The 23,351-nt window shown below is 46.5% G+C and overlaps 2 protein-coding genes across 10 annotated transcripts in view; both read right to left on the reverse strand.

The window, feature by feature from the left end:
• Positions 1-23,351, reverse strand: part of LOC129020304 (zinc finger protein 418-like) — a 35,320-nt gene that overhangs the window by 4,958 nt on the left and 7,011 nt on the right. The window contains exons 1-7 of one of the 9 annotated variants that reach the window (XM_063658570.1): positions 22,855-23,150; positions 21,494-21,579; positions 20,104-20,316; positions 18,101-18,230; positions 13,324-15,651; positions 5,396-5,560; positions 4,920-5,188 (exon numbers count right to left, since the gene is read on the reverse strand). In XM_063658570.1, the coding sequence (XP_063514640.1) occupies positions 13,826-15,651; positions 18,101-18,230; positions 20,104-20,169 (2,022 nt within the window). In that variant the 5' untranslated portion in view covers positions 20,170-20,316; positions 21,494-21,579; positions 22,855-23,150 and the 3' untranslated portion in view covers positions 4,920-5,188; positions 5,396-5,560; positions 13,324-13,825. The other 8 variants (XM_063658569.1, XM_054464442.2, XM_063658571.1 and 5 more) reach the window with 8 other exon arrangements.
• On the reverse strand, positions 7,863-9,191 carry LOC134738861 (small ribosomal subunit protein eS17). Its single transcript, XM_063658585.1, has one exon. The coding sequence runs from the start codon at positions 8,350-8,352 to the stop codon at positions 7,945-7,947; it is 408 nt and encodes a 135-aa protein (XP_063514655.1). The 5' UTR covers positions 8,353-9,191; the 3' UTR covers positions 7,863-7,944.

The following is a 23,351-nucleotide window of genomic DNA, read 5'->3' on the forward strand; positions in this document are numbered from 1 at the left end:
CCTTGCAGTGAGCTGAGATCGCGCCACTGCACTCCAGCCTGGGCGACAGAGCAAGACTCTTTCTCAAACAAAAAAAACAAAACAAAACAAAACAAAAAAAAAGGCGCCTTTCTAGGGCAGAGGACGGGTCTCACCTAGCCTTAGAAGCCGTACTGAGATTCCTGGAGACTAGTGTCTGTAACTAATCACTCAAGAATTTGGAAAAATACTACTTCAGATTTCGGGGAGCTCAAGGTAAATAATAGGGAGCTCAAGCTAAAACTATTATTTAGGATTCTCCCAAAGGCTAAAAATCCAAATTACCACACCGTTTGAAACAGTCGTTCAGTCGCAAAATACCTGCACTGGAAGCAGAGGCTGATAAACGTTATTATGTTATAATGTTTCTGAAGGCCCTCAGAAGCATTAGAGTGCCTAAGGCAAATGAAGGAAGTTAGAGATGTGCTCCCCTAAAGCAGGAGTGCAAAGCTGAATCTCTGTGATTCCTACAGAAAACAATCCTCCTGCTGATAGAATCTGTGAAAGGAAAATCTTGTGGCCTCAAAATTACTAAGCTAAAGGGAAAGTCAATCTGGGAACTGCTCAGGGCAAACTTGCCTCCCATTCTATTCAAAGTCTTCCCTCTCCTCACTGAGATAGACGCCTATTCTGATTGCCTCCTTTGGAAGGACTTATCAGAAATTAAAAGAATGCAACTATTTGTCTCTCTACCTGTCTACCTGTGACCTGGAAATCCCCTCCCTGCTTTGAGTTGTTCCCGCCTTTCTGGTCGGAACCAATGTACTTCTTACATATATTCACTGATGTCTCATGTCTCCCTAAAAAGTATAAAACCAACCTGTACCCCAACCACCATGGGCACATGTCGGCAGGACTTCCTGAGGCTGTGTCACGGGCATGTGTCCTCAACCTTGGCAAAATAAACTTTTTTTTTTTATGAGACAGAGTCTCGCTCTTTGGTCAGGCTCAAGTGCAGTGGCACGATCTCGGCTCACTGCAACCTCTGCCTCCCGGGTTCAAGTGATTCTCCTGCCTCAGCCTCCCGAGTAGCTGGGAGTACAGGCACGTGGCACCACGCCAATTTTTGTAGTTTTAGTACAGACGGGGGTTTCACTTTGTTTAGGATAGTCTCGATCTCCCTCGTGATCCGCCTGCCTCACCCTCCAATGTGTTGGGGTTACAGGCGTGAGCCACCACGCCTAGCCAGCAAAATAAACTTTTTAAATTAACTGAGACTTGTCTCAAATTTGGGGGGTTCACCAATCATTGTAGCATTCAAATTAATTGAACAACACTTTTTCCCACTTAGTATCCTTTACTTGATATTCTAACTTACATTCAACTGCTTTTAGTAATTTGACATCAGTCTTATAAAGAACAATAAGGCTGGGCATGGCGGCTCACGCCTGTAATCCTCAAACTTTGGGAGGCCAAGGCAGGCGGATCACCAGGTCAGGAGATTGAGACCATCCTGGCTAACATGGTGAAACCCCGTCTCTACTAAAAATACAAAAAAAAATTAGCCGGGTGTGGTGGCACACGCCTGTAGTCCCAGCTACTCGGGAGGCTGAGGCAGGAGAATCGCTTGAACCCAGGAGGCAGAGGTTGCTGTGAGCTGAGATCGCGCCATTGCACTGCAGCCTGGTGACACAGCGAGACTCTCTGTCAAACAAAGAAACAAAAAACAATAAAATAAATGGTATCTTGGTAGTGGTGATGGCTACAGTCTGTAAAAAGTAAAGCAGAGGTTCCTCTTCAAAGACTTTCCTCCCATGTAATTAGGAATAAATAATAACTTCTCTTAGAAGCAAAATTTATTCAAAGACCTGTGCTAACATTCTTAAGTATCTGCTAGCCGTAATAAAAGAAATTTATGTACTTTATGTTCTTAGCTCCCACAATTTAGCCTAAATATTTGCCCTGGCATGTTTATACTGGTCCAAGAAAGCATTGTCATAGCCTGTTCATCTTCCTTATTTGAAGGTGTTTTTGCCTTTCTTAGCATTCCACAAGTTAATTCCTCCTTCGTTTTCCTCTTGTTTTTGCCTCTTAAAAAAGTTCTGAGTTGCTAGTCAATCAGGACAAATACAGAATGTGAATTTGTATTTAGCCAGTGGAAACCGGACAAAGGAGTCCCTGTCTCCTTTGTTCAGTGTACTCTCACAGCAAAACTGCTGGCGAGTGTACTGTTTCTGCAGAAAGTAAAAATGGCATTGCTGAGGAAATTAAATTTATGTTCAAGTGCTATTTCTTTTCTTTTTTGTTGAGACAGAGTTTCGCTCTTGTTGCCCAGGCTGGAGTGCAATGGCGCGATCTTGGCTCACCACAACCTCCGTCTCCCTGGTTCAAGTCATTCTCCTGCCTCAGCCTCCTGAGTAGCTGGGATTACAGGCATGCGCCACCATGCCCAGCTAATTTTGTATTTTTAGTACAGATGGGGTTTCTCCATGTTGGTCAGGCTGGTCTCGAACTCCCGACCTCAGGTGATCCTCCCACCTCGGCCTCCCAAAGTGCTGGGATTATAGGCGTGAGCCACCGCACCCAGCCAAGTGCTATTTCTTTATGGCACTAAGGAACAAGCATTTCAAACAGTACTTAAAGTTGGTGCTCTCCATCTCTTCATACTGGGCATTTGTAAAAGCCATGAGTTCATGTCATTGATGGGAAGTGATTATCATTGATTTAAGAGAGGAGGGAGTGCTCTGCATGAAAAATTAATATTACATGAGAGAAACAGTTGTAAATTAGAAGATACAAAAGCCTATTAATACTGACTAGGTAGGCTGGGCGTGGTGGCTCACGCCTGTAATCCCAGCACTTTGGGAGGCCAAGGTGGGCAGATCACGAGGTCAGGAGATCGAGACCATCCTGGCTAAGACAGTGAAACCCCGTCTCTACTAAAAATACAAAAAATTAGCCAGGCGTGGTAGTGGGTGCCTGTAGTCCCGCTACTTGGGAGGCTGAGGCAGGAGAAACACGTGAACCCAGGAGGCAGAGATTGGAGTGAGCAGAGATCACGCCACTGCACTCCAGCCTAGACATCTCAAAAAAAAAAAAAAATTAGCCAGGCGTGGTGGCACGTGCCTGTAGTCCCAGCTACTTGGGAGGCTGAGACAGAAGAACTGCTTGAACCCAGGAGGCAGAGGTTGTAGTAAGCCTAGATCGTGCAATTGCACTACAGCCTGGGAGACAGAGCGAGACTCCGTCTCCCCCCGCCCCCCAAAAAATATAAAAAGCAAAAAACAAGAAAACACTGACTAGGTAATTATTAAACAGTTTTGACAGAAGTGGGTCTATGGAAACATCAGTAGATGGTGAAAAAGCTTAGGACCTCAGAGAAATGTTAGCACCAATGTCCAAGAGATTAAATTATGCTCAGCACATAATTGGAATGGTCAGTCTGATGGTTTTGGCTTCAAAATGAGATTCTTCTTCTTCTTTTTTTTTTTTTTTTTTGAGACAGAGTCTCACTCTGTCGCCCAGGCTGGAGTGCAGTGGTGCGATCTCAGCTCACTGCAAACTCCGCCTCCCGGGTTCAAGCGATTCTCCTGCTGGGTGTGGTGGCTCATGCCTGTAATTCTAGCACTTTGGGAGGCTGAGGCAGGTGGCTCGCCTGAGGTCAGGAGTTCAAGACCAGCCTGGCCAACATGGTGAAACCCTGTCTCTACTAAAAATACAAAAATTAGCCAGGTATGGTGGCACATGCCTGTAATCCCAGCTACTTGGGAGGTTGAGGCAAGAGAATCACTTGGACCCAGGAGTCAGAGGTTGCAGTGAGCGGAGGTTGCACCACTGCACTCCAGCCTGGGTGACAAGAGTGAGACTATGTCTCAAAAACATAAATAAATACATAAAAAGATGCCTCAGCCTCTAGAGTAGATGGGAATACAGACACCTACCACCATGCCCAGCTAATTTTTGGATTTTTAGAAGAGACGAGGTTTCACCATGTTGGCAAGGCTGGTATCGAACTCCTGACCTCAGGCAATCCACCTGCTTCAGCCTACCAAAATGCTGGGATTACAGGCGTGAGCCACCATGCCTGGTCAATCCCCTTTGAATTAAGTTAGTTCATACAATCCTCCATCCAACCTCATGGGCTGATAGGTAATTTTCTCACAAGGGAATACTTGTTTTCTGAAAGGAGTTTTTTATAGGTTAAGCAAAACCAATTTAAGAGCCTTCAGCAAAGTAATATGAAAAGCTTCTGTTAATTTCACCAGGTGAGAGACAGGGTCTTACTCTGCTGTCTAGGCTAGAGTGCAATGGGGCAATCATGGCCCACTGTAACCTCAAATCCCTGGGCTCAAATGATCCTCCCGCCTCAGTCTCCCACACAGCTAGGACTATAGGCATGTGCCACCATGCCCAGCTGTTTTGGTAGAGACAGGGTCATGCTCTGTTGCCCAGCTGGTCTCCATCATGCTTGATCCCTACCCTACTGACTTCAACAAGGATGGCACCATGTTCGAGAACTGAATGAGAGCCAGAGCTAGAAAATGAGACACAGGGCTAGGCGCGTGGCTCACGCCTGTAATCCCAGCACTTTGGGAGGCCAAGGCAGGCGGATCACCTGAGGTTGGGAGTTCGAGACCACCATGATCAAAATGCAGAAACCCCGTCTCTACTAAAAATACAAAATTAGCCAGGTGTAGTGGCACATGCCTGTAATCCCAGCTACTTGGGAGGCAGAGGCAGGAGAATTGCTTGAACCGGGAGGTGGAGGTTGCAGTGAGCCGAGATCACGCCATTGCACTTCAGCCTGGGCAACAGAAGCAAAACTCCATCTCAAAAAAAAAAAAAAAGAAAAAAGAAAATGAGACATAGGGTTTATTGAGGACTTAGATACAGGGCAGTCCAGGAGCAGCAGGCTGGACAAGAAAACCACTATCATTTGTAAGAAGCATGCAGTTTATATAGTATTTTCACTTATCACTCTCCACCTAGCTCAAAACAAAGGGCCTCATTCCAAGGAACAGGCCAGGGGTTTAGAAACCTCCAGGTTGGCCACTCCTGGATTTCTTCATTTGGAACGCTGAACCAACACTCTTCTTAGACCACAGGGTCATTCTTAGGGTGTGCTTGAGTTACTGCTGTCAGATATATCTGTTATACAGTGTCGAACTCCTGGCCTCAAGGATGTTCTTGCCTTAGTCTCCCAAAACACTGGAATTAAAGGCATGAGTCCCTGTACATGACAAGATGGGTTTTTATTAATCTCTTTGTTAGTTTCATCAATCCAGAAGACAGCAGAGGGTATGCAAAATAAAAATGTTAGAAAATGGGCCACACTTTACAAATTGAGATTATGTCTCCAGTTAAATGAGTTCCCCTACTGCTGTGTAATTCACAAGAAATTCTCCAAGAGGGAGTTACCAATTCAATACATATTTACCCATGACTTCCACGGTGGCTCTTCTGTAAGGAAATGCTTGAACCCAATGAGAGAACATACAGATCACAATCAGTTCATATTTATAATCTTGGGCTGGAGGCAAATGCATACAGTTTACCAAATATGAAAAGGTGAGGTGGGCAAAGGGAAATGCCCTTGAGATCCCTGAAAAGAAAGAAAATTCAGTTATACATTTGATACTTAAATATATGGGACACCACTTTGTTAAATTTCAAGATAAAAACCAAAAGCATGCCAGGCACATTGGCTCAACCTGTAATCTTAGCATTTTGAGAGGCCAAGGTGGAAAGATCCCTTGAGCTCGGGAGTTTTGAGAGCAGCCTGGCCAACATGGTGAGACCTAATCTCTACAGAAAAATTTTACAAATTAGCTGTGCATGGTGGCACATGCCTGTCCTGGCAACTTGGGAGGCTGAGGTGAGAGGACGACCTGAGTCCAGCAGGTCAAGGCTGCAGTGAATTGTGATTGTGTCACTGTACTCCAGCCTGGGCAACAGAGTGAGACTGTCTCCAAAAAAAAAAAAAAAAGAAAAAGAAAAAGGAAAAAAAAAGGGCCAGGCACTATGGCTTATGCCTGAAATCCCAGCACTTTGGGAGGCCGAGGCGGGCAGATCATCACAAGGTCAGTAGTTCGAGACCAGCTTGAACGACATGGTAAAACCCCATCTCTACTAAAAATACAAAAATTAGCCGGGTATGGTGGTGCATGCCTGTAATCCCAGCTACTCGGGAGGCTGAGGCAGGAGAATCACTTGAACCCTGGAGGCGGAGGCTGCAGTGAGCTGAGATCGTGCCACTCCAGCCTGGGCAGATAGACGGAGACTCTGTCTCAAAAAAATAAAAAAAAAATAAAGAATCAAAAGCAACTTTCTAATTCATTGCAGACAGGAGTATTTTTCTATTTAGTGACACACTTACTTAACCCATTTATGCCAAGGGAAGCAAAAAAAAAAAAATATATATATATATATATATACACACACACACACACATACATATGTATACACATACATATATATATACACATACATATATATACATATATATACACATACATATATATACACACATACATATATATACATATATATACACACATATATATATATATTTTTGGAACCGAGTCTTGCTCTGTCGCCCAGGCTGGAGTACAGTGGTGCGATCTTGGCTCACGGCAAGCTCCACCTCCCGGGTTCATGCTATTCTCCTGCCTCAGCCTCCTGAGTAGCTGGGATTACAGGCGCCTGCCACCACGCCTGGCTAATTTTTTGTATTTTTTTTAGTAGAGACGGGGTTTCACTGTGTTAGCCAGAATGGTCTCGATCTCCTGACCTCGTGATCCGCCTGCCTGGGCCTCCCAAAGTGCTGGGATTACAGGCGTGAGCCACCGCGCCCGGCAATTTTTTTTTTTTAAGACGGAGTTTTGCTCTTGTCACCCAGCTGGCGTGCAATGGCATGATCTTGGCTTACTGCAACCTCTACCTCCTGGGTTCAAGCGATTCTCCTGCCTCAACCTCTCAAGTAGCTGGGATTACAGGTGCCCACAACCACCTCCTGCTAGTTTTTGTATTTTTAGTAGACAGGGGTTTCAGGTTGGCCAGGCTAGTCTTGAATTCCTGACCTCAGGGGATCCGCCCATCTTGGCCTCCCAAAGTGCTAGGATTACAGGCAAGAGCCACCGCGTCCGACGTAATTTTTTCTTTTTTTCAGACAAGGTCTTGCTCTGTCACCCAGGCTGGAGTACGGTGGTGTGATCATAGCTCACAGCAGCCTTGATCTCCCAGGCTCATGTGATCTTTTGGCCGCAGCCTCTTGAGTAGATAGGACTACAGGCGCACACCAGCACACTCCACCATTTTTTTTTCTTGAGTTTCGCTCTTGTTGCCCAGGCTACAGTGCAATGGCGCAATCTTGGCTCACCACAACCCTGCCTCCCAGGTTCAAGTGAGTCTCCTGCCTCAGTCTCCCCAGTAGCTGGGATTACAGGCATGCGCCACCACACCAGGCTAATTTTGCTTTTTTTTTGAGACAAAGTCCCGCTGTCGCCCAGGTTGGAGTGCAGTGGCGCGATCTCGGCTCACTGCAGGCTCCGCCCTCCGGGGTTCACGCCATTCTCCTGCCTCAGCCTCCCGAGTAGCTGGGACTACATACAGGCGCCCGCCACCTCACCCAGCTAATTTTTTGTATTTTTAGTAGAGATGGGGTTTCACCGTGTTAGCCAGGATGGTCTCGATCTCCTGACCTCATGATCCGCCCGCCTCGGCCTCCCAAAGTGCTGGGATTACAGGCGTGAGCCACCGCGCCCGGCCTAATTTTGTATTTTTAGTAGAGACAGGGTTTCTCCATGTTGGTCAGGCTAGTCTCAAACTCCTGACCTCAGGTGATCTGCCGCCTTGCCCTCCCAAAGTGCTGGGATTACAGGCGTTAAGCCACCATGTCTGGCCTATTTTCTTATTTCTTTTTTTTTTTTTTTTTTTTTTTTTGCTGTCCCAGATTTATTGAAAATAATACAGCACTACAGAAAAAATTCAAACAGGTCCCCGAGGCGTTTTGAAATTCATCCCAACTGTAGGCTGAGTGACCTGAAGGTTGGACAGACTGCCGAAGTCCAAAAGCTTCAGCATTTCCTTAGTGTCAGGATCTACTTCAATTATCTCCTGATCCAAGGCTGAGACCTCAGGAACATAATTGTCTCTCCTTTCTCTCTCCTCCTCCTGCAGCTTGATGGAGATACCTCTTACTGGGCCTCTCTGAATCCGCTTCATCAGATGCGTGACATAGCCTGCTATCTTGTTGCGGAGCTTTTTGCTGGGGATAATGGCGATCTCCTCGCACACGCGCTTGTTCGTGTGGAAGTCGTTGCCCAGGCGCGTGTAGTACTTTTCTATGATGACCCGGGCCGCCTTCTTCACGGTTTTGGTGCGAACGCGGCCCATGTTGGCGGGTCCTTGGTAAAAGAGGAAATCTATTTTCTTATTTCTTAATGTAATGGAAAATAAAATTCATTTTTGTTAAATTTTTTCACAAAAGCTCACTTTTGTGAAGCAACAGACATGAATAGACACTTTATCTAAAAAGAAATACCCATGTATTTAAAAAATGAATTTTTTTTTTTTTTTTTTTGAGACGGAGTCTCACTCCGTCGCCCAGGATCGAGTGCAGTGGTGCGATCTTGGCTCACCGCAAGCTCCGCCTCCCGGGTTCACGCCATTCTCCTGCCTCAGCATCCTGAGTAGCTGGGACTACAGGTGCCAGCCACCACGCCTGGCTATTTTTTTGTTTGTTTTTTGTATTTTTAGTAGAGACGGGGTTTCACCATGTCAGCCACGATGGTCTCGATCTCCTGGCCTCGTGATTTGCCCACCTTGCTCTCCCAAAGTGCTGGAATTACATGCGTGAGCCACCGGGCGCCTGGCCTATTTTCTTATTTCTCAATGTAATGGAAAATAAAATTCATTTTTGTGAATTTTTTTCACAAAAGCTCATTTTTTGTGAAGCAACAGACATGAATAGACACTTTACCTAAAAAGAAATACCCATGTATTTAAAAAATGAATTTTTTTTTTTTTTTTTTGAGGTGGAGTCTCGCTCTGTTGCCCAGATCTAGTGCAGTGGTGCGATCTTGGCTCACCCCAAGCTCCGCCTCGCGAGTGGCACACCCCACCACGCCCGGGTAATTTTTTGTATTTTTAGTAGAGATGGGGTTTCACTGTGTTAGCCAGGATGGTCTCAATCTCCTGACCTTGTGACCCGCCCGCCTCAGCCTCCCAAAGTTCTGGGACTACAGGCACCAGCCACCATGCCTAGCTATTTATTTATTTTATTTTATTTTTTGTATTTTTAGTAGACGGGGTTTTACCATGAGGATGGTCTTGATCTCCTGACCTCGTGATTCGCCTGCCTTGGCCTCCCAAAGTGCTGGGATTACAGGCGTGAGCCACTGCACCTGGCCTAAAAAATGAAAATTTAAAAGGCTAACCATACTCTCTCCGTAAGAATTCTCAGACACTGGTGGTAGGAATACAAAAGGAAGGAATCATTTTAATTTAGATCAGTTTGGTTTTTTTTTTTTTTTTTTTCAGACAGAGTTTCGCTCTTGTGGCCTGGGCTGGAGCGTAGTGGTGTGATCTCGGCTCCCTGCAACCTCCACCTCCTGGGTTCAATAAATTCTCCTGCCTCAGCCTCCTGAGTACCTGGGACTACAGGTGCATGCCACCATACTCGGCTAATTTTTTATTTTTAGTAGAGATGGGGTTTCACCATGTTGGTCAGGCTGGTCTCGAACTCCTGACCTCAGGTAATCCACCCACCTCGACCTCCCAAAGTGCTGGGATTACAGGTGTGAGCCACTGTGCCCGGCCCAGTTTGGTATTTCTTTTCTTTTTTTTTTTTTTTTGAGACGGAGTTTCACTCTTGTTGCCCAGGCTGGAGTGCAATGGTGCAATCTCGGCCCACTGCCACCTCCGCCTCCCAGTTTCAAGTGATTCTCCTGCCTCAGCCTCCAAAGTAGCTGGGATTACAGGCATACCTCAGTTGATCCGCCCACCTCGGCCTCCCAAAGCGCTGGGATTACAGGACTTAAGCCACCACGCCCAGCCTGGTATTTCTTAAAAAGTTTTACCTACCATGTGACTCAGACACTGCACATGGAGATATTAATATAAGAGAAGTGAAATATATGGATATGAAGAATTATATTCAAATATCTGTATCAGTATTATTTATAACAGACAAAAGTGAGAAGCAACTCAAATATAAAGATGGATTAATATACAAACACCGATGTTTCACAGCATGTCATACTTCTCAGGAATATAAAAGGAATGAACTAGTGATATATTATCACTAATAGCAAAATAAATGACACAGTAGAGAACCCAAAATTGGAAAGAGGAAATACTTTAAGATATCATTCATATAAAATTCCAGAAAATACAAACTAATTTGTTTTAAAGCACACTAATTCAATGGTTGTCTGGAAAGCAGAGAGAAACACCCTGTTAAAAGGCTCAGCCATGCACGATGGCTCACACCTGTAATCCCAGCACTTTGGGAGGGCGAGACAGGCGGATCACTTGAGGGCAGGAGTTCAAGACCAGCCTGACCAACACAGTAATACCATCTCTACAAAAATACAAAAAAAAATTAGCCAGGTGTGGTGGTGCACGCCTGTAATCCTAGCTAATAGGGAGGCTGAGGTGGGAGAATTTCTTGAACCTGGGAGATGGAGGTTGCAGTGAGCCTAGATGGCGACACTACATTCCAGCCTGGGTGAAAAGGCTCTAGGTAGGACAATATAGGGAGGCCTCATCTCTTTAAAAAAAATAGTAATAATGCCAGATGCAGTGGCTCACACCTGTAATCCCAGCACTTTGGGAAGCCAAGACACGCGGATCACTTGAGGTCAGGAGTTCAAGACCAGCCTGGACAACATGTTGAAACTCCGTATCTACTAAAAATACAAACATTATCCGGGTGTGCTGGTGCACGCCTGAAGTCCCAGCTACTCTGGAGGCTGAGGCAGGAGAATCACTTGAACCCAGGAGATGGAGGTTGCAGTGAGCCAAGATCACGCCACTTTACTCCAAGCTGGGTGACAGAGTTAGAGTCTGTCTCAAAAACAAAACAAAAAAAAAAAAAAAGCAGGCATGGTGGCTCAAGCCTATGATTCCAGCTACTCAGGAGACTGAGGTGGGAGGATTGCCTGAGCCCAGGAATTTCAGATTACAGTGAGCTATGATGATGTCACTGCACTCCAGTCAGGTAACAGTGAGACCCCGACTGCAAAAAGGAAATAAAAAACAATAGGCTCCAGGTAAATATGAAGGCGATGGATAAGTTATACGTTCAAGGGTTTTTTGTTTGTTTTTTTTTTTGAGATGGAGTCTCACTCTGTCACCCAGGCTGGAGTGCAGTGGCGCGATCTTGGCTCACTGCAAGCTCCGCCTCCTGGGTTCACGTCATTCTCCTGCCTCAGCCTCCCGAGTAGCCGAGACTACAGGTGCCTGCCACCACCATGCCTGGCTAATTTTTTTGTATTTTTAGTAGAGACGGTGTTTCACCGTGTTAGCCAGGATGGTCTCGATCTCCTGACCTTGTGATCTGTGCACCTCAGCCTCCCAAAGTGTGGGGATTACAGGCATGAGCCACTGTGCCCAGCCACTTTCATGGGTTTCTACGAAAGTCTAAACTTACCACATGGTATAGTTTAAATATGTATAGTTTATAGAATGTCATTTATTCCTTATTATGGCTTTAAAGAATTGGTTCAAAAGAAAAATGTGGGCTGGACATGATGGCTGAGGCCTGTAATCCCAGCACTTTGGGAGGCTGAGGGAAAAGGATTGCTTGAGGAGTCTGAGGCTGCAGTGAACTATGATCTCGCCACTGTACTCCAGCCTGGGTCACAGAGCAACACCTTGTCTTAGAAAAAAAAAAAGGAAAACATGGATTTTCTATTATTTTTGACAAAAATGCCTGATAACTATACAAAATCTCCTCATGCCCTAAGTACGGCAATGAGTCTCTGCGGCAGCAAATACTGATAAGCCAGGAAGCCCATTTTCACCTGATTAAATTGGAACACTGGTTGGTCACAAAGATCACATCACTGGACTAAGAGATCTCCCTTCTCCCTATCCTCTTCCTCCTGCCAATGCAGGAATTGCCTTGAGGTGAACAGCCAAGAAAGGGTACAGGAATCCACAAATCCTTTATATTATTTCCTTTGACAATGGCCTCAGCTACACAAGATTCATAATTATGGAGGTTCTGAGAATTTCTGTACCTGACAGTCCACCACATACATAGTAACTGAATCAACGTGGATGACATGCATTCCAACTCTGTTCTTGCAGTGTCCTCCACTGCCTATAAATGCAGAAATTCTACAAATTATGATTTCCTGTTATAATCTCATAACCTGGGACACCACCCTACGAAACTTTGGATATCAGGGCACATGGCTGCATTGCAGGACCTAGGGAACAGATTTCCCTCAGCAGTACTGAGCAGAATGCAATATCCCTTATAAAAGAGAGAAAATTTTCGTGTTGATCTCAGAAGCATCAGAGGATGTCACAAACACTGTTCCCTTCTCAGGTTGATCTATAAACCCAGAAATTACTGGAGTATCTAGTCAACAAATAAGGACCACAAAGTTCTAGAGTCTTTGGAGGCCTTGGGCAGCCATGAAAACTATGCCACAAGTGAAGAGACGGTATATTCTGTCATCATACTGTCCCCTCTGAGGCACACAAAGTCCAGTGATCCCAACAAAAGCTGTTTGCCCCTTTATGACACCAGAACCCAGTTGTTTCCAAACCACCCCAAAGAGTAAATACAACTCTTAAGATTGAAGGAAGCTTAAACAATAAGGCCTTGTTCATTGCGCGAATCAGAGCAATGGGAAGCAGAATGTTCTTTGGTTGGAACTTAAGAGCCTGAAGAATCACATGAGACCCGCTGGGCGCAGTGGCTCATGCCTGTAATCTCAGCACTTTGGGAGGCTGAGGAGGGTGGATCACGAGGTTAAGAGATCGAGACCACCCTGGCTAACATGGAGAAACCCCGTTTCTACTAAAAATACAAAAGATTAGCCAGGCATGGTGGCGGGCGCCTGTATTCCCAGCTACTCGGGAGGCTGAGGCAGGCGAATGGCATGAACCCAGGAGGCAGAGCTTGCAGTGAGCTGAGATCACGCCACTGTACTCCAGCTTGGGCGACAGATGAGACTCCGTCTCAAAAAAAAAAAAAAAAAAAAATCACATGAGACCCATAAGGTCCCTGAAAAAGGTAGTCCATCTTTTCAAGCTGACAGAAGACCACTCTGGACCAGTACTGAGACAGATCCATGGTCTCGCTCATCAGAAAGAAATGAGAAAGGAATGACAGCTGAGACTACTCACCAATTCCTCTGGCCAACGAAAGACAACCAAGGTTTACTTCCAGAACATCATGGGGTGAATGAATGATGCACGGTGAACACCTGCCTCGTGGTCAACATAAAATGGCTTTTGCCAGATAACTGACAGTCATAAGTCTGGCAAGGGAACCTGGCAGGGTGAAAAATGCCACACAGCTCCAACATAATTGAGTTTATGCAGATGCTGAAGGTATGTCAATTTAGGCAGATGGCTCCCTCATAAGGCATCTCCTCCAGTGTTATGTTTTACAAGAAATAATATTTCCTGTATGTGTACAGTGTTTTCCTTATGAGAACAATCTGTTATCCAACGACAGAAGGCGGAAGGCTTTCTCACATTCATCGCACTCAAGAGGCCCTTCTGCAGTGGGAGCTCTTCTGTATGTAATAAAACAATACTTCTGCATAAAGAATATCCCATGTTTGTCACACTCATAAGGTCCTGATCCAGTAAGAACCCTCTGATCAAGAAGATGCACAGAGGTTTAGCTGAAGAATTTCCTGAATTTCTTTTCACTTGTAAGGACTTCTTTCTGTGTGAACTCTCTGATGTCGAAAGAGAGAAGAGCTTCGATGAAATGATTTTCCACATTCACTGCACTCATAAGGTCTTTCTCCAGTGTGAACTCTCCTGTGTTCAGTAAGACTGAAGGTTTCAGCAAAGGATTTCCCACATTCGCTGCACTCATAAGGCTTTCCTCGAGTATGAAGTCTCTGATGTTTAAAATGTGCAGACCTTCGAGTAAATGTTTTTCCACATTCACTGCATTCATAAGGCCTTTCTCCAGTGTGAACTCTCCTGTGTTCAAGGAGACTGGAGAAGAATTTCCCACATTCTCTGCACTCATAAGGTCTTTCTGCAGTGTGAGTTTTCTGATGTCGAAGGAGGGAAGAGCTCTGATGAAATGACTTTCCACATTCTCCACATTCATAAGGCCTTTCTCCAGTATGAACTCTCTGATGTCGAAGGAGGGAACAGCTTTGAGGAAATGACTTCCCACATTCACTGCACTCAAACGGTTTTTCTCCAGTGTGAACTCTCTGATGAATACGAAACCCAGAGCTGTCTTGAAATTACATTCATATGGCCTTTCTCCAGTGTGAACTCTCTGGTGTTCAATGAGGTGGGACTTGCCCCTAAATAATTTCCTACACTCCCTGCACTCATAAGGCCTTTCTCCAGTGTGGCTTCGCTGATGCTGAATGAGGTTGCCCTTTCGACTAAAAGATTTTCCACATTCTCCACACTCGTAAGGTCTTTCTCCAGTGTGACTTCGCTGATGGTTCCTAAGGTGTCCCTTTCGACTAAAAGATTTCCCACATTCTCCACACTCATAAGGTCTTTCTCTAGTGTGAACTCGATGATGTTCAGTGAGGGTGCCCTTTTGACTAAAACATTTTCCACATTCTTCACACTCATAAGGTCTTTCACTAGTGTGACCTCGTTGATGTTGAATGAGATTGCCCTTCTGAGTAAAACATTTCCCACATTCTTCACACTCATAAGGTCTTTCTCCAGTGTGAACTCGTTGATGTTTAATGAGGGTACCATTTTGACTAAAAGATTTTCCACATTCTCCACACTCATAAGGTCTTTCTCCAGTATGAACTCGCTGATGCTGAACAAGGCTGCCCTTATGACTAAAAGATTTCCCACATTCTCCACATTCATAAGGTCTTTTCCCAGTGTGAACTCTCTGATGATTACTGACGCTATCGTATTTGCTAAAGGATTTCCCACATTCGCAGCAATAACATTCATCTCTAGGGGGAAGTCTCTGCTGTTGAACAAATATGTGTTTGGTGCTAGAATGTTTCATGCATTCTCCACAGCTGTAATGAGTATCTCCCCGCTGAAAGGAAGACTCACACTCAGGTTTGCTGTTTGACTTCTCCCCAGTGTGGGTGGCCTCCTGCTGCAGTAATCCTGAGCTGGGCAAAAAGTCCTTTCCACTCTGAATGAAGACAGATGACTCCTCTGACACATGGAACTTACACCTCTTCACAAACAATGCTTCCTCAACACTGCTTCTATAGGGTTTCTCTCCAAGGTACTGATTCTGGTGCGGATGGTTTGAACTATCATACAATTTATTCCCCCATGCCTCACACCTGTGCAGTTTCTGCTTGTGATGTGTCCCCTGATGATCTGCCAAGTGCAAAATGTCTCCCAAGATTGCGCCACACATTTCACAAGAGTGGGCCTTCTTGGGAGACACACCTGCCCCAGGAGTGCTGACCTGAGACACTCTTTGTATAGAAATGCTCTTCTTAGAAGGTGCCTCCTCATCTTCTGATCCACACCAACAACCTGAAAGCAAGAAAATGCTGATGAATTCAAGTTAACTCTGGTGGGAAGGCACAGCCCACCCACAAGCGTGTCTGACAAACCAATTACTCCACGGAAATATTGCAGGAACAGAAAGTTGGCTTCACGTGGAAGATGAGGCTATCATTACTGGGCTATAAAGGTCACAGAATGTCGGCCTCATGATATGAAGGGCATTAGCATACATGCAACACAGAGAATTGAGCCAGGGTCTACAATTTTTTTTTTTCTTCTTGAGGGACAGGATCTCACTCTGTCACCCAGCACAGAGTGCAGTGGCATAATCTCTGTCTCCTGGGCTCAGGTGATCCTCCCACCTCAGCCTCCACAGTAGCTGGGACCACAGGCACAGGCCAATATGCCCAGCTACTTTTTGTAGAGGTGGGGTTTCACCTTGTTGCCCAGGCTGGTCTCAAACTCCCAGGTTCAAGAAATCTACCCACATCGGCCTCCCAAAGTGCTGGGATTACAGGTGTAAGCCAATGCACCTGGTGTATAACTCTTTCCTTTGCAAACCACTTGTCTGCAGGAAATTACCTGATGACAGGTATATAATGCTATATATAATAATTTATATATATAAATTATTATATTTATATTATAAATATATAATGCTATCTATATTAATGCTATATAGAAGGCTATGTACAGGCCTAAGAAAATGATTTACAAGACAACAGCTCTTGGTCAGAACAGTTTAACAATTTGCACACACTTGGCCGGGTGCGGTGGCTCACGCCTGTAATCCCAGCACTTTGGGAGGCCAAGGCGGGTGGATCACAAGGTCAGGAGATCGAGACCATCCTGGCTAACACAGTGAAACCCCATCTCTACTTAAAATACAAAAAAATTAGTCGGGCGTGGTGGCGGGCACCTGTAGTCTCAGCTACTCGGGAGGCTGAGCAGGAGAATGGCATAAACCCAGGAAGCGGAGCTTGCAGTGAGCCGAGATCACGCAACTGCACTCCAGCCTGGGCGACAAAGAGAGACTCAGTCTCAAAAAAAAAAAAAAAAAAAACACACACACAATTTGTACACACTTGCTAATACACAATGTTTATGCCAGTATCAGACAGCACTCTAGAAGTAAACATGAGAAAATAAATGGGTGAGATGTGGAGTCCAGAGACTGGAAGATTCATTGGGGGATGGACATCAGAGTACAAGTGACAAGGTGTACAACTGACAAATTTGATGCTCTCAAGAATGGAGAGGAAAAGACAGAAATAGTGCCTACTGGCCACAAAAATACTAGTCAAATAGAATAGGTTTCTGATACGATTTGAATAAAATCTCGAACTCATGCCCTCCCACCAGGTGCCACTCCTCAGTGACAGGCTCTCTCTGAGCACATCAGGCTGAGCCTGGATTCAATTGCCTCTTCTGCAGCACTGAGGACTCTCCATCCCACCATCACGATGATGAAGTACATGGAACCTGGATGACATAAGTACTAAGGCAAAGATAGGGCAGAACTGGGGCAACTAGCCTCTGTGGCAGCAAACAGTGATGAGCCAGGAAGGCCATTTCCACCTGATTAAATTGAAATGCTGGCTGGTCACAAAGGCCACATCACTGGACTCCCTATCCTCTTCCTCCTGCCAATATGTGCTGGGTAGTTTTCAGCAACAGTGGTTCAAAACATAACACACAGGAAAGGAAACTAATTACTAAAAACAGAATTTCTTTTTTTTTTTTTTTTTTGAGACGGAGTCTTGCTCTGTTGCTCAGGCTGCAGTGCAGTGGTGCGATCTCAGCTCACTGCAAGCTCCGCCTCCCAGGTTCACGCCATTCTCCTACCTCAGCCTCCCTAGTAGCTGGGACTACAGGCGCCCACCACCACGCCCAGCTAATTTTTTTGTATTTTTTAGTGGAGAGAGGGTTTCACCTTGTTAGCCAGGATGGTCTCCATCTCCTGATCTCGTGATCCACCCGCCTCAGCCTCCCAAAGTGCTGGGATTACAGGTGTGAGCCACCGCAACTGGCCTAAAAACAGAATTTCTAAGGAGGGTCTTGCCTTTGGGTCTATGTAGGCAGTGACAACATGAGTGATGGCAATTCCTGCCACAGGCAGGCATCAAGTAATGTCAGCTAAAGGAAGGAAGTAGAACCTGGACACACAGGCGTCTCAGATCTGGACAAAGTCAAACAGCAACGCGGGGACATGCAAGGTGAAATGCATTAGATTGACTACGAGACACCTGACTCTGACTCCTTCCCTGAGAGTCTGCAGCAAAGCAGGTATTGGGGCTGCTCAAGGAGAAAAGGCAGTACACAAACCTCAGACCTACCAACCACAAAACCTACCCAGAGAAGTGGGGAAGGAAGCTGTGCTCATGGTCCTGACATGATAAAGACAGTCTTGCCAATGGGAAAAAAGGGGAGGGGCAGAGATCTATTCAGGAAATAGGGTAGGGTGTAAGGAACTTACCCAGGGAGGATATAAGTACCCAGTTCTCCAGCATCACGTCATGGTAAAGGCATCTCTGAACCTCACTAAGGAGACTCCATTCCTCCTGGGAAAAGTTCACAGCCACATCTTCAAATGCCACAGTGCCCTGCTATGATGGTGACAGATGAAACCACAAACAGCTCCTATGCTGAGGTACCACAATCCACCTCTCCCACACCCCCACCCCCTCGCCCATCCTCCTCCCAAGATCCTCAGCACAGAGGAGAAACTAGTCCACTGGTGCCTTTGTCTCTTCGTGGGCCCACTGGTCACTCAGTATAGCCATCAGCAATTAAGAAGCAGGGGAAAAGTAGGGATCTATGCTGTGCTTGTTTTTTTTTTTTTTTTTTTGAGACACAGTCTCGCTCTGTCACCCAGGCTGGAGTGCAGTGGCATGACCTCAGCTCACTGCAACCTCTGCCTTCTGGGTTCAAGCAATTCTCTGCCTCAGCCTTCCGAGTAGCTGGGATTATAGGCACCCACCACCACTTCTGGCTCATTTTTGTATTTTTAGTATAGACAGGGTTTCACCATCTTGGCCAGGCTGGTCTTGAACTCCTGACCTCATGATCCAACCGCCTCAGTCTCCCAAAGTGTTGGGATTATAGGCGTGAGCCACCGCGCCCGGCTATGCTGTGCTCTTAACATAAAAGGGTCCACCCCCTCCTGACAGCTAATGCCTGTGGTATATCCAAGCTCACATAAAGCCCAGTGCAGTTGCCTGGGTCCATTAGACATATTCCGTCTCTAAATACACATCCTTCTTTTTTTTCTGAGATGGAGTCTCACTCTTGTTGCCCAGGCTAGAGTGCAGTTTAGCTCACTGCAACCTCCACCTCCCAGGTTCAAGCAATTTTCCTGCCTCAGCCTCCCAAGTAACTGGGATTACAGGCACCCACCAACACACCTGGCTAATTTTTGTATTTTTAGTAGAAATGGGGCTTCACCATGTTGGCTAGGGTGAACTCAAACTCCTGATCTCAGGTGATCCACCCACCTCGGCCTCCCATAGTGCTGGGATTATAGGCATAAGCCATCACGCCCGGCCTTACACATCATTCTTTAGACAGCATAGGCACATGTCATGGCCACCCCAACGTGACATCCCCCAACCATCAGCTTCTTTTGAGCCTTAACACAAATTACAGTTTTGGTTTCTTTTAGTCAGGTTCTCCTCTGGTCGCCCAAGCTGGAGGGGAGTAGTGTGATCACGGCTCATGGAAACTTCAAACCCTTTACCCCCAAGGCCTCAGCCTTCTATGGAGATGGGATCTTACCCATGTGCAACATCAACCACTTTCTTTTAAGAGATGGGGTGTTGCTAAGTTGCCCAGGCTGATCTCAAACTCCTGGCCTCAAGTAATCCTCCCACCTCAGCCTCCCAAAGTGCTGGGATTACAGCATGAGCCTTCAAGCCTGGCCAACAACTTAAAGTATTTTAATCCCCTTCTTTTCCTTCTACTGCTCTGAGTGAGATTCTCCCCTTAGGGTTATAGTGTTGGGGAAACAATTGACACCTGAGACTGTACAGATGCCATCCACAGCAATTTCAAAATCAAATAACTCACAGCCTGGCAGAGAGGACCACATGGGGGTTGCACTGTGGACAACAAAGGGAAACCAGGGACAGTGTTATGCACACTTTGTAGGATGAAGAGGGTGTGATAGCCCCTGATTTCTCAGGAGGGTGCCACTGACTTCCTTAAATAATCCTGAGTAGAAATGGAATTGAAACCCAGTACAAAGTATAATAACCAGAAACTGTGCCTGATCCCTTAATGAAAAGGGTTGTTAGGCCAGGATACATTATCCAATAGAACAGAGTGGGAAGGGGATTTGTGCTCAGGCCATTTGAGGTCATACAGTATCACCACACACCAAGGTTGCACATCACATTGGGCTTTCATTTTCGGCCTTATGCCACAGTGTGGCTGACAGAACGCAGAGTATGCTTGGCAAATTCAAACAGGATCCAATATTACCACAGAATTCTCATGGCTCCCAATAGCAATGCAGTCCCAAGTCATTCTATGAAGTCCTTCTTGCATGGCTCCACACTCCCACAGAACCAGGTGGGGCTTTAGATATCCATGGCCTTATTCCACTTGTGTTGCACTTGGTGACCCCTCTACAATGACGACTTTCCTCTGTCCACCTAGTCATTTAAATCCCACTCCCTTGTTATGGAGAATGATCTAAGAAAAGTGGAAAACAAAAGAAAAAAATAAATAAAATCCCAGCCCATCAGCTGTCCACGTCAGGCCTAATGTCTGTCACAGATAACCAAATTTACCCTGAGCATATATCCACCAGGCCGAATGAAAACCCCCAAGCACCAACAAAGTTTTCTCAAAATCTTGGTGAGTCCACAGAGTGGTGAATAAGTACCAGCCTTGGCGCAAGTGTCATCTTCCTTCAATTATTTCTGTGCTTCTGCTTACATCTCTTATCTATTCTACCCTTGGAAGTCTATGCCCCCTGACAAACCATGTTGTCTGACATACCCTATCTTCATGAGCCCTTGCCTCCTTCTCCTGTGGCAATGTCAGCCAGGGCCCCAAGCAAGAAATTCAGCCCTCAGCCTGCAACCACCCCTTCCTGGCCCCCACAAAAGATTTACCATGAAAATTTGAAGTGTGTCAATGTCATAATGGAGGCTAAACTACCTCAGACTCTTAACATGGTCAAAACAACACTCTTCATATCCCCAATGAATATTATACCTACTAACTATGTGCTCATCTCAGTCAATGCAGCTTCCATCACTGCAGATGATAAGACCAAAAACCTTGTGGTCATACCTGATTCCCCTTTCATGCCCTCACAGTCCATTAGAAAATCTAGTTGCCGGCCGGGCTTGGTGGCTCACGCCTGTAATCCCAGCACTTTGGTAGGCCGAGACGGGTAGATAATGAGGTCAGGAGATCGAGACCATCTGGCTAACACGGTGAAACCCCATCTCTACCAAAAATATTAAAAATTAGCCGGGCATGGCAGGGCGCGGTGGCTCACACCTGTAATCCCAGCACTTTGGGAGGCTGAGGCGGGTGGATCACGAGGTCAGGAGATTGAGACTATCCTGGCTAACACGGTGAAACCCCGTCTCTACTAAGAAAACACAAAAATTTAGCTGGGCATGGTGGCGGGCGCCTTTAGTCCCAGCTACTCGGGAGGTTGAGGCAGGAGAATGGCATAAACCCGGGAGGCAGAGCTTGCAATGAGCCAAGATCGCGCCACTGCACTCCAGCCTGGGCGATAGAGCAAGACTCCCGCTCAAAATAAAAAAGGAAAATCTAGTTGCCACTTTACAAACTGTGAATCTTGAATCCAGCCACAGCTCCTTACTCATTAATATGGTCCAGTAACCCTCACCTGCATTATGGCAGGAGCTTAAACTCCGATCCTCCTTCCTCCTCCCTCAAACACAGTGTGTTCTCTTCTTTGCAGCCAGATGATGCCTGCAGACAAATGGGACTGTGGTAACATCATCTCCTCGCCGCCCTCTTGCCTCCCCACCGAATTTTTACCTCTAAGCATTTCATGACCTGGTACCAACTCTGTAGTTAACCTTCAAAGTATGTTTACATGGGTTGACAGAAATGGGAATACCTCCATACATCCTGTGTCATGGACTTAGGATTCTGGGTTTAGGGTTTCTCCAGTGTTCTCAGATCAAAGGACTGAAAAAATGGCATGTAAGAGTCCCAGGACATCACAAGCTAGAGAACATGTGAATGGGGAATAAGGCCAGTGAGGGAATGGAACACCCTCCAATTCCCTCTGTGGGTTCTTTTTTTTTTTTTTTTTTTGAGCCAGAGTTTCGCTCTTGTTGCCCAGGCTGGAGTGCAATGGCTCACCGCAACCTCTGCCTCCCAAGTTCAAGCAATTCTCCTGCCTTAGCCTCTGAGTAGCTGGGATTACAGGCATGCGGCGCCACCACGCCTGGCTAATTTTGTATTTTTGTTAGAGACGGGGTTTCTCCATGTTGGTCAGGCTGGTCTCGAACTCCCGACCTCAGGTGATCCGCCCGCCTCGGCCTCCCAAAGTGCTGGGATTACAGGTGGGAGCCACCTTGCCCGGTCCCCTCAGTGGGTTCTTTACATGCTTTTGTAGCCAGGAGTGTCTGAGGGGAAAGCAGACGTTACAAAGCGGATCTGATAAGCTCAGGTCTCCTTGAACCTTTTCTTATCGCTGGAGCTAGGTGACCTCGGACTGGTTGTCCGACCTGCGTGTCTCAGTGCAAAATGTCATCTCTACCACCTATGTGATCTATCAATAAAGGAGTCAACCTCCCAGAACCCCAAGGTCCTCATCCCCTCTACTATGTTCTTCCTTTGGCCTTTGGGAAACCTTAAAAGCCTGGACTTGGATCGCATCCCTCCTTTCTTCGAAACTCTCCATGGCTTCTAGCGTCTTCACAGTGAATACACAGCCCCCAGCCTGCTCTTCCAGGAGAAGCTTCGCCTCACACGTTGTTCCCTACAGGCGCCTGTGGAACCCAGTTCCATCCTCCCGGGTCTGTCCTTCTCCAGGCCATAGCCCGCGCCGGTCCCTGTGCCTGTCGCTCTCCCCCCAGCATCCCACAGGTGTCAGAAACAGGGACCTCTCCCGCGAACGCCTCAGTGTCCCGACGCCGGGTCCGGGCTGCAGACCTGTGAACAGCCGCCGCTCTCTCGCTGCTTCAGGATTCGGGTTAGGATGAGGTGACCTGAGGGCAGGGAAGGCACAATTACCTGAGCCGGGAGCCTCAGCGCGGCGCCCGCCGCCATCCGAGTAAGCAGGGAAAGCACGGCCGGGAGCGACGGGCGCCGTTACGGGGCCTAAGATCTGCCTCTGTGCAGCAAGGACTCTTCACCTTCTGGGTTCACACACCGCGGTTCGGACCCATAGCTCCAGCGCCTTTCACCTCACAAACCGCAGAAATACACCCAACATTAATCAAAATGGTCGCTATCAGAGAACGCTGAGAATCCCGCCACTAGGTTATGTGGGCACACAGAAACGCCTTTATTCTGAGCCCTTACTGGTTCTGCCGCGCTGTCATTCAATGTAGAGCTTTCTGGGTAATGTAGTTCCCCCGGTTCCAAGGTAGTAAAGCTGCCGCTTCCCAAAGGCGCTTCTGCAGGGAAGTCCCAGCTCCACCTCAGGGGGTTCATTAAAGCTCGCATCCTTTTAGGGCAGAGGATGGTCTGGCCCCTCCTTAGAGGCCATATTGAGATTCCTGGGGAAT

The sequence above is a fragment of the Pongo pygmaeus genome, chromosome 20 (assembly GCF_028885625.2).
Source record: "Pongo pygmaeus isolate AG05252 chromosome 20, NHGRI_mPonPyg2-v2.0_pri, whole genome shotgun sequence".
NCBI lineage: Eukaryota > Metazoa > Chordata > Mammalia > Primates > Hominidae > Pongo > Pongo pygmaeus.